Raw genomic sequence first — 12,334 nt, forward strand, 5'->3', positions numbered from 1 at the left:
AAGTTTAGGCTAGCACCAGGTTCACTGGTTTACATTTGGTCATATCACAGGACAGGTTGCATCTAGCCCCAATTTGATGTGTTTAGAGCACTGGCTTGATGGTAACCAGCATCTGAACTGGCAAGGCTAAAGCTTGTACAATTTAACATCTATAAAACCAGCAAGAAGAGTTTTTTACATGGATCTCAGCTTCAACACTGGGCATTTTCCCCCAGCTAGCAGTACATATGCAGTGTGAGGTATGCAGTACGAGTAAGCCTCTCTACTCCTCCTCATCTAGTATCTTTCTACACATCCTTCCCATTGGTACAGGAGAACAGAGAAGTTCTCCAGCCTCTGAGGAACAGTCCTAGAGAAAGTGAGCATGTTGTAGTACAAAAGACACATGGTGTATCTAACAGAGGACACTCTGAGGTAGGAGCAGCTTGTTTGGCAGCACAGCCATTGGTAGATAGCTGCTGATGGCATCAGCTCAGCAGTGAAGACAGTCTCAGACTGATGCCTTAGGACTGTCTTCCTTGTTAACAGCTTCAGACGGTGATAGTAGCTAAGGTAAGAAAATACACATTGAACTAATATTTGACCCAAGGCTCATGTCAACAAAATTTATTTTACTTAGATTTGTGTGTAACTTTTGTTCTCCATTTTTAGCATACTTACACTCTTTGGATTTCCTCCATGATGAGTTTGCAGTGGCAGAATAACCACAGTCTCAGGTATCTTTGAGGAATGGGGTAGAGCATGTTGAACAGTCCAAGTGTGCCAGAGGTGGGTAGAAGCCAAACAGTCACTGTTGCATCATGGCAATATCTGGGCAGGGAAAAAGAAATACACAGAGGAACTGAAATGACAGACAGAAAGAGTCTGTGTGCTCAATACTACCAGGAATTTCTCCTGGCAGAGGCAGAGGTTAGTGACGTATCTGCAGCATGACTCAACAGTAGCAAAGGATAACCAGAGCAGAAGAAGGAGAGAAGTATAATTTATATTATAGCATATATATAAATATATAAAATACATATTATATTATATAGTGTCACTGTTACACCTTACTGCTTAGCAGTGAAAGAAATACATGTATCTATTATACATATACATGCCAAAACCAATCATCTCAAAAAATAAAAAATAAAACAACCCTGCTGTCTTGCAAAAGAAAGTTGAATAAAGAAGAATTGCATAATGCCAACTGTGTGCACACTGGGTATGGTAACGTTCTTGCAGAGCAGCTGACATACAAGCTACAAGTGAAGGAGGAGAAGAACCTCAAAAGCTCTTAGGATGACTCGAGATTGAAAAAGTGGCAGTAGAGTACAGGATGTCTTATTGGTAAGAAGAGATAGCCAGAAGGGAACAGAGGTGTGTGATGAGCCACAGAGATCACTGGGCCACCAGACAAGATGTCAGGCTGCACCAGTAGCATCAGGTCCCGTGCCTGACCGTTCTGGCCAACAGAGGGGCTTGGTGGCAGAATAGACTGCAGGGCATCTAAGGCCTATATAGGATGTGTGCTGCAGGACTGGATTCAGTTCCCCTTGACTAGAAAGCAGATGAGATGTCAAAAACTCCCAAGAGAGGACACTTGAAGATTTACATATGCAAAGAGAAACCAATGATCCCCTAACTGTAGCATCAACCACAGCAGGGTGAAACAGAGCGGCGAGTGACCTGTTGTGAGAGATAGGATATTCTCTGCAGCGTGAAGCTCAGTGCAAGGCAAGATGTTGGGCAGGGCTGCTACGTTAAGGGCCAGGCCCAAAGCTGGGGAATCATGCCTGCTTGATCAGGAATCCAGGAATGAGGAGATTTGTACTGTGGATGTATTTCTTGGGAAGATCAAATCCTGCCAGCAGGGCTCCATGTAGACTAATTTCCAGAGGAAATTTTTCAGAGGAAAAGAGGGAGGAAGCCAAGTGGATCATTTCCTTTGCAAAGGATAGTAGGTCCATTTAAACAGTCTAAGCTTCACATCTGTCAGCCTGATACAAGAGGTAGCACTCCACAGTGAAAGCTCAAGCCTGGTTATTACAAAGCCATCCTTAGGGCCGGGCTCCTGCTTTTAAGAAGAGATGAGATTAAACTTTGGATGCCAAAGGCATTGTCAGAGCCAGCCTGTGTTTTAATTTATAAGACAGAAAGAAGTGTGAAGACAGTAGCAGGCAGACTTTGTCAGTAGAAAAGGGGAATCGAAGAAGAAGCCCCACTGGAACCAAACAACCAAAACATAACTGAACCCAGCAGTACTGAAGAATGAATGCCACCTTCATATCTGAAGAACAACCTACCACTATGTGTAATTGCTCAGAGCTACCCATGTTTTTATTTGAAATGTCCCTGCTGCACGTGAGCATAAAAATCTTATATCTCTCACACACCTTTGCCCATAGCTGAATGTGCTAGGTGCTGGCAGCTGTGTATCCCACATAGTTCAATGGGTGTTTGTTCAGTTATGAAGCCTAAGCATCCTCTCTGATTCTGTCAAACACCACTTGAGAAAGTAGATGTTTGCAGCCTTCCTGTTTGTGGTTAGGACTTTCCAAATGTGATGTATTGCATTATTGTCTGCTTGAGTTCACTGAGTGGCTTCCATTTCTGACCTGAAAGGTGACACACATATCTTGTAAAAAAATCCGTTCTGCAGAGTGTTGCTTCTGTGGTTTTCACTTACCATTAATTGCTGATGGAACTAAGCTTTGATAGGCATTTCCTATTTCTTTTGCCTCTTTTTGCCTGTTCAGTCAAGCATGTGCATGTGTGTGAAGCACTGCCTTTCTGTTAATTTTATTTTCAATCATTGCACAGACTGCTGCTGTAGCCTTATGGGCAGCCTCACCTCAACAGAGTGCAGCTTGAGGAACGCTGTCCCCACCAACACTTCTGTCCTCCCCTCCTTTTAATGATGGGATACACCAGAGTCTAATAGCGGTACTATGTATATCAGCATTCATAACTTACTTGCAGAAGACTGTAGAAAACAGAATTGGAAGTTGCTGGAGTCAATGCAAGTTGCTAAAGTCAAAGCAGAAGTGAGTGGCAAATAGTACAGAAAGGGAGCACTGAAGAGTTGTAAAGGTTTTTGCTGTGGGACAAAGTTGGACGGTACTCCAAAGTGATTAGGAAATCGTCTACCCCAGAGTGAGCCTTTAAGTGCCCTGTGGCCTGGGAATAAAAGAGAGTTGCTGAATGGTTCTAGTAAGGAAGATGTGAATATAAATATACAGGTACTGAAATAAATAGGTAATACTGAAGAGGACTGGGAGAAATTAAAAAAATTCCTGAAGAACTGCTTGGTAAGAGGGATTCTTTCAAGTACAGGTTAATAAATGCTAATGAAGAGACTCCTTTGTTGATATGTGTCTCTGTGATTCTCTCTTTTCTAAGGTCAGTACTAATCTAATGGTTGAGTGATCACCACTCTGATGTGCATTTTGGAATCATGATGGTTTAGATTTTTTCCACTGATGTTTCCCACTGCTGTTGATGCCAATGACTTTTGTGCCAGCGCTATGTCTGAATACTAACCTTTTTCTTTTGTCCCATTTGTCTTCTGGCAGGCATATATACTGAAGTCATTCGAAATGAATGGTCTGCCCAAGGCGGTGCCTTTAAGTTTGCCTTATCAAGACTTCAGAAAAGACATGTTAGACTACTGGGAAAAGGCTAAGGCATCCCACCGGATAAAGAGAGTTGATTTCTCAAATGTTGTCTTGACTGCTCCTTGCAAACCCCTGGAACCTTACCTGGAAATGAATGGAAAAGAGGAGGAGGAAGAAGATGAGGAAGAAGATGAAGACGAGGAAGAAGATGAAGAGGATGCGGAGGAGGAAGGGGATGAAATTGACATGCATAGTGGTTCCAGCAGTGACCTGAGTCAAAAAAGCACAGAGCGCAGCCAGGAGTGCGCACCATCCACCCTCCTGGCTGATGACCAGAAGGGATCCAAGGGGCGAGCTTCCGTGGCCGATGGGGACTTGGAACTGGAGGAAGGCTCAAAAACACTGGTGCTGTTTTCACCAGGTGATCTGAAAAAATCTCCAGTGACCACAGACTTGCCTCCGGAAGTTGATCTGGGGACTCTTGCTGCACTGACACCTCAGAGCGAAAGGCCTCAGCCGATGGGTAGCCAACTTGACGTGTCTGAGCCAGGGACCCTGTCCTCGGTTCTTAAATCTGAACCAAAGCCTCCCGTGGCAGTGGCTACAGCTTCCTCCCCATTTACCAAAGTTGAGCGCACATTTGTTCATATAGCTGAAAAGACCCACTTAAATGTCATGTCTTCCAGCGGCCAGCTGATGAGGCACGAGGAATACTGCCCTCCGGGTCAGTTTGAAGAGGTCATTATTGAAGAGGAGCTGGAAGACAACCTGGTGTTGGTAGAGAATGGAAGCATCCATTCGGGGCTAGAAGGAGCAGAGACAGAGAGCTGCGCGCTTTCTGCTAATCCCATTGAAACCACCTCAGAAACAATGGGGGAGCAGCTGTCCGTCCCCAATGTAGCAAAGCCTCCTGAGGACAAGGCAGAGTCCTCTGACAATGTGGGACTTTCGCTGGATTTGGAAGACTCTGCCAAGGTGGTCACAAGAGAGCCTGACCTTGAGAAGCCAACGTCAGTAGCAGAACACCCAAAGCCAACAGAGACTCTCCTTGATGCTCCTCAGCAGGGCCCCAGGAGACCTCTGGGCTCCAGGTATAGAAGTCGGATCCCCATTTTATTCTCTGAGGAGGACACTGGCTCAGATCTTTCAACTTCACTCTCAGCCAAAGAGAGGCTTTATAAGAGGGCAAAGCAACCTGACCTGGCTCGTCTAGTGATGGAGAAGAGGCAAAACTGCCTCCTCAGGCTGGCCTCGGGGGCCTCCTCCTCAGCATCATCCAGTGACGAGAGGCGGCGGGCCTCAGAAACCCTGTCGGCCACTGGTTCTGAGGAGGACACCCATGACTCTGATGACTCCATCCCAAGAAAGGCAGGGAGGAAAGCTGCCCTCCTGGGGAGAGAAGAGAAACTCATAAGCACAAAGAGCCGAATTCCTCGACCCATCACGCCTGTGAAAACACCGCTAGAGACAATGAAGTCTGAGAGCTCCACAGCTGTTGTGATGGCAGTGCTATCTAGCTCCCCACAGGATGCAGCTGTTGCCCACAGGTAAGCCCAAAATGCTGAGCAATGCAAAATGTTGGCCCTGTTAAGGAATCACAGTGGGGGCTTTGCTCACCTTTTGCCCTTTGCTTGACTTGAATATGTGGTCCATTCCCCTTTCTTACAGTCACTTCCAAACACTTGTGTATAAAATTTCCACCTCTCTTGTGTTCTTTGGCTCAGTCTGGCCAAAGGGCCAACCCCCTTTTCAAGTGTCCTGGCATTGAGACCTTGTTCCCTTCCATGCACTCTTTCATTTGGTCTGATGTTGCTCCTTGCAGATCCCTCTGGTGCTGGGCTCTCAGTTCAGCAGCATGTTCACCATGTCCTTGACTCAAAAGGGTCAGTGACCTGGAGGAGTTTGAGCCCTTTCCACACAGTCTGAGTTCCTTACACATCCCTGTGCTTTTCTGCCTGTCCTGGGGGCTGGATGTCCAGCTGTTTGATTCTGCCACACATCCAGCAAATTCCACTTCTTCAGACTCAGGTGAAGGGCCGTGATCCCTGTGAGATGGTTTATCTTCCAGCAAAGTTATTCAGAGCCTAAGCAATCCTGGCTCGTGCCCTCATATTCACACTGCCTACCTCAAAAGAGGCTGCTGCATTCACACTGCATGTTAAGAATCCCAAGGAGTGTGCTCTGCCAAATCACGCCCAAGTGTAGTCCCAGAGGGTACTGCTGGATGAGGGAACACACTGTTTAACAGCATTGTCAGTTATGAGATGGTGCTCAGGCCACTGCCCCAGCTTGTTCAAAGCATAACTCCTATCACCGAGATGCTGGAGATTCCTTGTAATTGTCCCAGCAACACTGATGCCAAAGCTGCCAGGAGTCCAGAGCCCACTGTAGTAATTACTCTTCATCTGCCCACTTCTCTTTCCTTGCAGGCTCCAGGCACAGAGACCAGTTGGAAATGTCCCAACCGACTGCCGAACAACGCAGATACAAAGTCGGCTTCCTCCTTCACCGAGTTCCACGTCTCTTCCTCCACGGAGCAGCTCGCAGAGGTCCAGCTGCACATCCCCTCGGAGCCCTGTCCTTCCTTCCAAAGCCCCCAGTGCTTCCTCCAGAAGCCAGTTGCTGCCTCGGAGGGAAAGTCCTTCTCCCTGCCGGCAGCATAAGCCAGGGACTGCTCTCCAGCGAGTTCCACCTTCCCCCCGACCTCAGCCCCAGGCTCAGGCCCCAGGGCCAACGGGAGACTCCCTGCCCTCTCCTGGCATGGCCAAAAAACGGCAAAGAGGAAAAACCCAGACTCAGAGTCCAGCAACCAAAGGAAAGCAGGTGTCCCTGGAAAGTAAGGCAGCTGCCAGATAATGATCTTCTTCTGCCAACCCAACAGACTGGGTAACTTCTGCATATAGTATACACTTGAGATGCTGCAGCACAGCCTTCCATGCCGGAACCACGAGTGTATAGCAGTAGCTGTACTTCAATGCTTCACTCACTCTCACCCCACACCGTTGCGATCAGCTCCCACAGGCCTGAGAGCCTCTGAGCCATGGAGCCTTCTTCGAGGGAAACATCCAGTCCGCAGCTCACGCTTGCTAATGCACAGCACCAAGCAGCAACCCTGGCAGCCTGCCTAGTGCCTGACCCCCTACTCCCCGGGCATTCCCCTCTCTCTGTTGGCCATACCAGTCACCAGTATCGACCCTGGCTTTGGAAGGAGAAGCAGAGGTGATGAGAGCCTGCTGGGGAGGAACATTCCTGTCCTGCAGGCAGTCCCTGCTCTCTCTGTGCTGGGAAAACACCAGCCCTGGCTGTCAGTGGCTGAGTGTTGGCTCCCCTCCTGCCACCTGTGTTAGTGAGAGCTTGTCACCAGCCCAGGCCAGGGTGATGGGTGTGTCGTTGTGTGCCAAGAGAGGGGCAGGAGAGGGCTGGAGGGGCTTTGCTCTCCTTTTTTCAAAGGGGCCTTTGCAGGCAGGAGTGAGGGGCACAAGCGGCTCTTGTAGATGCTCCTGCCTGCTCCAGGGTGTCCTGCAGGGGAGGCAGTCTGTTTCAGCAGCTGCCTTCGGGGCAGATATTGAGGTGGAAGTAGGGATGTATAGGCAGCCTGCTGGAAAATCTAGAGCACTACCAAACTGGTGTGGAAGGGAGCAATCTGCAGCCACTTCTGTCTCAGATACTGAACTGTGACCTGTGGAGACCGCATCTTCTGACATGGGTGGTTCCTCTCAGCCCGAGTGTGGTTGGTGCCACGCTTCTGTAGCCCACCAAACACAGCTCCATCCTGAAGATGTGAATAGTCACTGGATGCCTTCAGCTCAGGTGCCCCCAGCACCTCAATTCCTTGTGCTTTATTGTCGCGCTCTTGGTGTTTGTGAATTTAGGCACTGTCGTTGAAGGTTCCCCTATGCAGCTGGGTGGGAAATAATTATCCTGTAGTATACTCAAAAGCTGCTGCTTTGCAAGGAGAGTTCTGCTGGTATGCCGTGGGTATCCTGTGCATTTCTCATGGGGAGATCAGGTATATTCTTTCTCAGTGCTCAGCTCTTCCACACATTGCGTGACAACCAACAATGTGAACACAAAAGCAAGGGCTGTGCTCTTAAATAATACTACCAGAACGTAAGCTTAGCTCTCACTTAGAACTGCAAGCCAACTTTTTAGCTCCCCGAATAACTAGGATGGTTTGAAACTTCAAGCCAGGAGGACTGATAACTGCCCGAGCCTGATAAGATATTGAAATGGTCACAAATTCTTCCTTGCATTGCAAAGGGGAAACAATCTAGACCCAAAACCCTGGGGCCTTCATGCCATTGTCACATCTAAAAGAAGTTTTGCATAACGCAGAACAAAACCAGCTGCTCTGCTCACCCATTCCTGCAGCTGCAGCTAGCAGCTTCAGAAAAGATGTGCAGACCAAAAGGCTTGATGGAAGAATCTGTATGGTAATAAGCATGATTCATTTGAACGTATTTACAGTCACATTCATGGTCATCCAGTCCAAGGAATCCTGAGGTTCTGCTCCAGAGTGCTTCTGTAGGAACATGCATGGATCATGAGAGCTGTGACAGAGTGGCTGGGAGAACAGGGCACTCCTGGGACATCCGAACAGGGGAATGTATAGAAACAAGTGATGGGAATTACCTCTTCACACAACAGTTGCAGTGTTGACAATGCTAGGAATTTATTTCATTTAGCTCAAAAGGTTTAGTGTTTTCTTTTAAAGTCATTCACCCTTGTAGAGTAAGAAGCAGAGCTTCTAGTCCAAGAACACATCCCAGCTCTCATCTTTGCAGAGGGGCACTGGGAGCCCCACACTCAGGTTGTGGTTTGAGGGACTGAGATGACTCAGCCACCGATGGCAGTGGTCCCTCCAAGTTGCAGCCACTTTGATGCAGCCCACACCCTCACCCCAGGGCAGCTCTTTGGTGAGGTGGCTGCAGATGGTGATCCAGCATGACAGCTAGTGCTCCGGTTTGCTGGGTTAGTTTTCATCTGATCATCCATCAGGATCAGCATTTGGGTCACACAAATGCTTCTGCCAAAAGTGGAGGAAAGAGTAGATAGTGACTTCAACCGCTTCTTCTGTGGGCATGATGATGTCATGTGAGTTTGGAGTCTGGTCCAACTGCAGCCTAAATATACCCCAAGAGTTTTGAAACTAGAGAATGGAATAAACCCAAACACACTGATTATTTCTGGAAGTATAAATGGTAATGGCTCTCCTATTAATTTGTCAGCAGACGGTTCATTTTAGAGTGCTTAGATAATAAGATTTTGACAGTGAAGCCATTACCAGATGCTCCATCCAGGTCTTACATGCAGAAAGGCATGGAAGGAGCTGGACACGAGTGCTTTGGGGCTATTTACAGGATTAGCAAACTTGCCTTGTCATGAGAGGCCAGTGAAGCACAATTATTGTATTTGTTCAAGAGAAAGTTTAAATTAGAATCGTCTGTGGCCTGGCTGTACCATGTCAAGAAGGAAGCTGAAAGAAGAATGCCAGTGAAAGATTTCCAGCATGCAGACAGCAGCCTGTCCTCATGTTGTTTGATAGGGCTGGGCTGATGCTGCAGCTGGATCTGTAGTACTGTCGTCTTGTCTCTCCTGAGTCATCAGGTCCAGTGGCACTGAGAGCTATCTGGCTGCAGCAGGGCTGAGAGCTGGAGCAGGAGCTGCTGGCTGCTGCCACTGACAGGTCCCTGGGGTTGTTCCTGCAGGGTATGGCTGTCCCTGTGTGTCCCACAGGTTTGGGACTCCAGACCTTTTCCCCTTCCCAAAGTGATGCTTTGATGTCACAGGTGAAGTGTTTCACATTGCTTCTAACTGAGATTACTTTTTACAGGAGCTTCAGTGCTAGGTTCTTCCAGTCAAATTATGAAAATAAATTGCTCATTTGCTAAATTTGGCAGTGTGAAGAGTCAGGCTTCACTCAAGCACTGCTCAGCAACCACTAAATGCCACTGTGTTATCAATGTTATTCTCACCCAAATCCAGAACGCAGCACACCAGCCACTACAAAGGGAACTAACTCTATCCCAGCCCAAACCAGGACACTTGCTTCCTGTTCCTGTGACACTCAGGAAAGCCTCTGCCATGCAGAAGCTGCTCTAGATCTCTTTGATTTTCAAAGTTCTGCCCTTCAGAGGTGAAGATGACTCTGGGGACTGCTGTCACGTGGGGCTGCTTGCTGCGTGCTGCTTGCAGCAGCTCTGCAGAAGAGGATTTTCTGGTGGGCAGGGGGACTGGCAGTGATATTTCCTGTGAAAAGAGCCCTATAAAAGGGGCAGGGAACTGTGGGTCAACTCATCCACTTCTCTGCCCCACGGACCAGGAGGGCACCTGCTGGTCAAACACAGCAGATCATGTTTGGAGGGTCTTTTTTGTTAGGGCAGATGGCTGATACAGGGTGATGTGCCCAGGGGTGGGTCTGAAGGACAGTTCTCAGGGCAGTTCACAGCACCAAGCCACTATGACAGTGGACTGCATGGGCAAAAAGAGTGCTGGGGTCAGTCAAGAGAATGCTGTGGGATGGCACGGATGCGTGGCTGGAGGCACTGAGCTGGCTGTGGTTGGCGGCACAGGCACTGGCTTGTCTTGGTGCAAAAGGTGTTTTGATCGCATTTCTGAGTCGTGCTTGGGATTTGGGAGAGGCAGGACACTGGGCTTGTCCTTTCTAAGTAGAGAGTATTACTATATATATATATATATTAAAAATTATAAGAATATAATATAAGTAGTGCCCATTATGTATTGTGGCTAAAGGTTGAAAAAGATCCTGTGGCCTTCAGAGAGGTGCTGTGATGCTGTGTGCCCCCGCTGTGTGCAGCACTGTCCCTGTGCCATGGGTGCGGGTGGAGGAGCATGATACCACTGCTGAAGCACACAGGAGCTGTGAGGCACACAGTGGTGTGGATGGCCATTAGAGCTGTCATAGCCATGTTTGTGTGGCATGGATCTGTGTGTGGAGGCTGGGTGGTGGCCCTTCACTAACACAGGTGTGGTTTTGTTGGGGCAAGAATGTCCTCGGTGTTGTTCCTTTCCAACACAGAGCTATTTTCTCAGTGTAGATCTCTGTAAGAAGATGGCTCCACGTCTGCTTGCAGCCTGAGCAGCTCCATCAGTAGCTCGATGGCTCCTTGGCACACTTCTTTCTTCCCTGTACAGTTTACTGCCCCATGGCATGATCCCACCACCATCCCATGTGCACAGACACAAATGTCCACCTGAGGCCTTGCTCCACACATCCACAAACTGCAATTTGTCAGTCAAATGAATCTTGTGAACAAAATAAAAATCCCTTTGTGGCTCTGATGAGTTTGGTTTCCAACGAGCTTCTTCTGGCTTAACTGCAATGTGCCCATGCTCAATCTGCTCCATTCACAAAGCACACAGATTCCACCTGGGCACCTGCAACCACCTGTGATCACATCTGTTTCCCAGCAGTTACAAACAAGGGGAGACCTTGGGTTCCCACTCAGGTCCTTCCCTCCTCTTCTGTGTTCTGTGCCACTGGCAGTAGAGTGGGTGCCCACAAGCTCCCTGGTTGCTTGCCCCAGGGTCCTCTGCAGAAACCCAAATGGCTTTTTGTTCTCCCTCAGCCTCTTGCTGACCACTGAAGGGCTGGGACTGTGCTGGTAGGAAAGCTGACATTCAGATAAGTTGGCAGCATCTCCGTGAGCTTTGAGCACTGCGTCTCTGTGAGGCCAGAGAATTGCCCTGGTTGCAGGCTGCCGTGAGCTGTGGTCCCAGGCACAGCCAGGACACCACGTAATGGCAGCAATTTGCACACTACAGCTCTCCTGTCCCCTCATTTGTAACTTCCCTCCTCTAGCAAACCTGGTCTGCAGTCACTCTTTGTCTCCTGTAGGTCAGTCCCTCTCTGGCTGGGGCTTTGTAGCCCTCCTGGATTTCTGCAAAACTTGAGAAACACCTGGCTCCCCACCTGCACCGTGCAGGCTGCTGCTCTGGGATATGAGAACATTGCCCCTACTATTTCTGGAGCTGCAAATATCTGCAAAACAGGTTTAAGGCATGCACTGATGTGATAAAAGGAGGAAGGGAGCTACCACAGCAGATCCATTAGTGGGTTCCTATGAGGGACTGAGGTGTGTGCACATCCTCCCCTTAGCTCCTGAACCACAGCGAGCTGTGGGGCTGAGATCCTGGCTTGCCTCACCTCTGCCCCAGCTGCAAGGAGGAGGAAGGGGCTGGTGGCACTCGGGGACATGGCTGCCAAGGCAGAGGCTCCCAGACCAATGTCTGCAGGTGGTGTGAAGAGCTCTGCAGGACAAGAGGAGTCTGCATTTTAAACCAGCCCGTGCGTGAGAGCCGATGTCAGGAACACTGCTGTCCTGTGCGACCTGGGCTGCTGCTTCTCCGGACAGGAACTGGAGCTGAAAACGCAGATAATTTTGTAAATCTCCTTTTAACACATTAGCATGGGACTCTACACTCAGACATCACAGCTGGCGCACCGACGTTTTCCTTCGCCTCCGACACAGTCCGACAAAGTCTTTTGGCCCAGAGACAGGACTCTTGCTCCTTGGTACTGTCTAGGAATGTGACTGGGTCCTAAGGCTGAATCTCTCCACGTATCTCCTTTGCATTCTTTAGGAAAGCAGCTCAAGAATGTTTACACACTGCAAACAGAATGTACAACTCCGACCAGGAACCACAACCCGGTTCAACTGCATGGCAAATTTCTTGGCCATCGAATCTGGCATGCATCACAGAGGCCCCGTCTGTGT

The 12,334-nt window shown here is 48.8% G+C and overlaps 1 protein-coding gene across 2 annotated transcripts in view; it reads left to right on the top strand.

Annotated features, from left to right (window-relative positions):
• The window catches only part of TTBK1 (tau tubulin kinase 1), a 93,694-nt gene extending 84,045 nt beyond the window's left edge, over positions 1-9,649 (top strand). For both annotated transcript variants that reach the window (XM_065729812.1, XM_065729883.1), the window contains exons 14-15: positions 3,555-5,143; positions 6,026-9,649. In XM_065729812.1, coding sequence (XP_065585884.1) covers positions 3,555-5,143; positions 6,026-6,452 — 2,016 coding nt within the window. In that variant the 3' untranslated portion in view covers positions 6,453-9,649. The remainder of the gene's footprint in view (positions 1-3,554; positions 5,144-6,025) is intronic.
• The last annotated feature ends 2,685 nt before the right edge of the window (positions 9,650-12,334 follow it).

The sequence above is a fragment of the Cyrtonyx montezumae genome, unplaced genomic scaffold (assembly GCF_038088225.1).
Source record: "Cyrtonyx montezumae isolate F1298 unplaced genomic scaffold, pur_monq_1.0 scaffold_0, whole genome shotgun sequence".
NCBI classification, from domain to species: domain Eukaryota; kingdom Metazoa; phylum Chordata; class Aves; order Galliformes; family Odontophoridae; genus Cyrtonyx; species Cyrtonyx montezumae.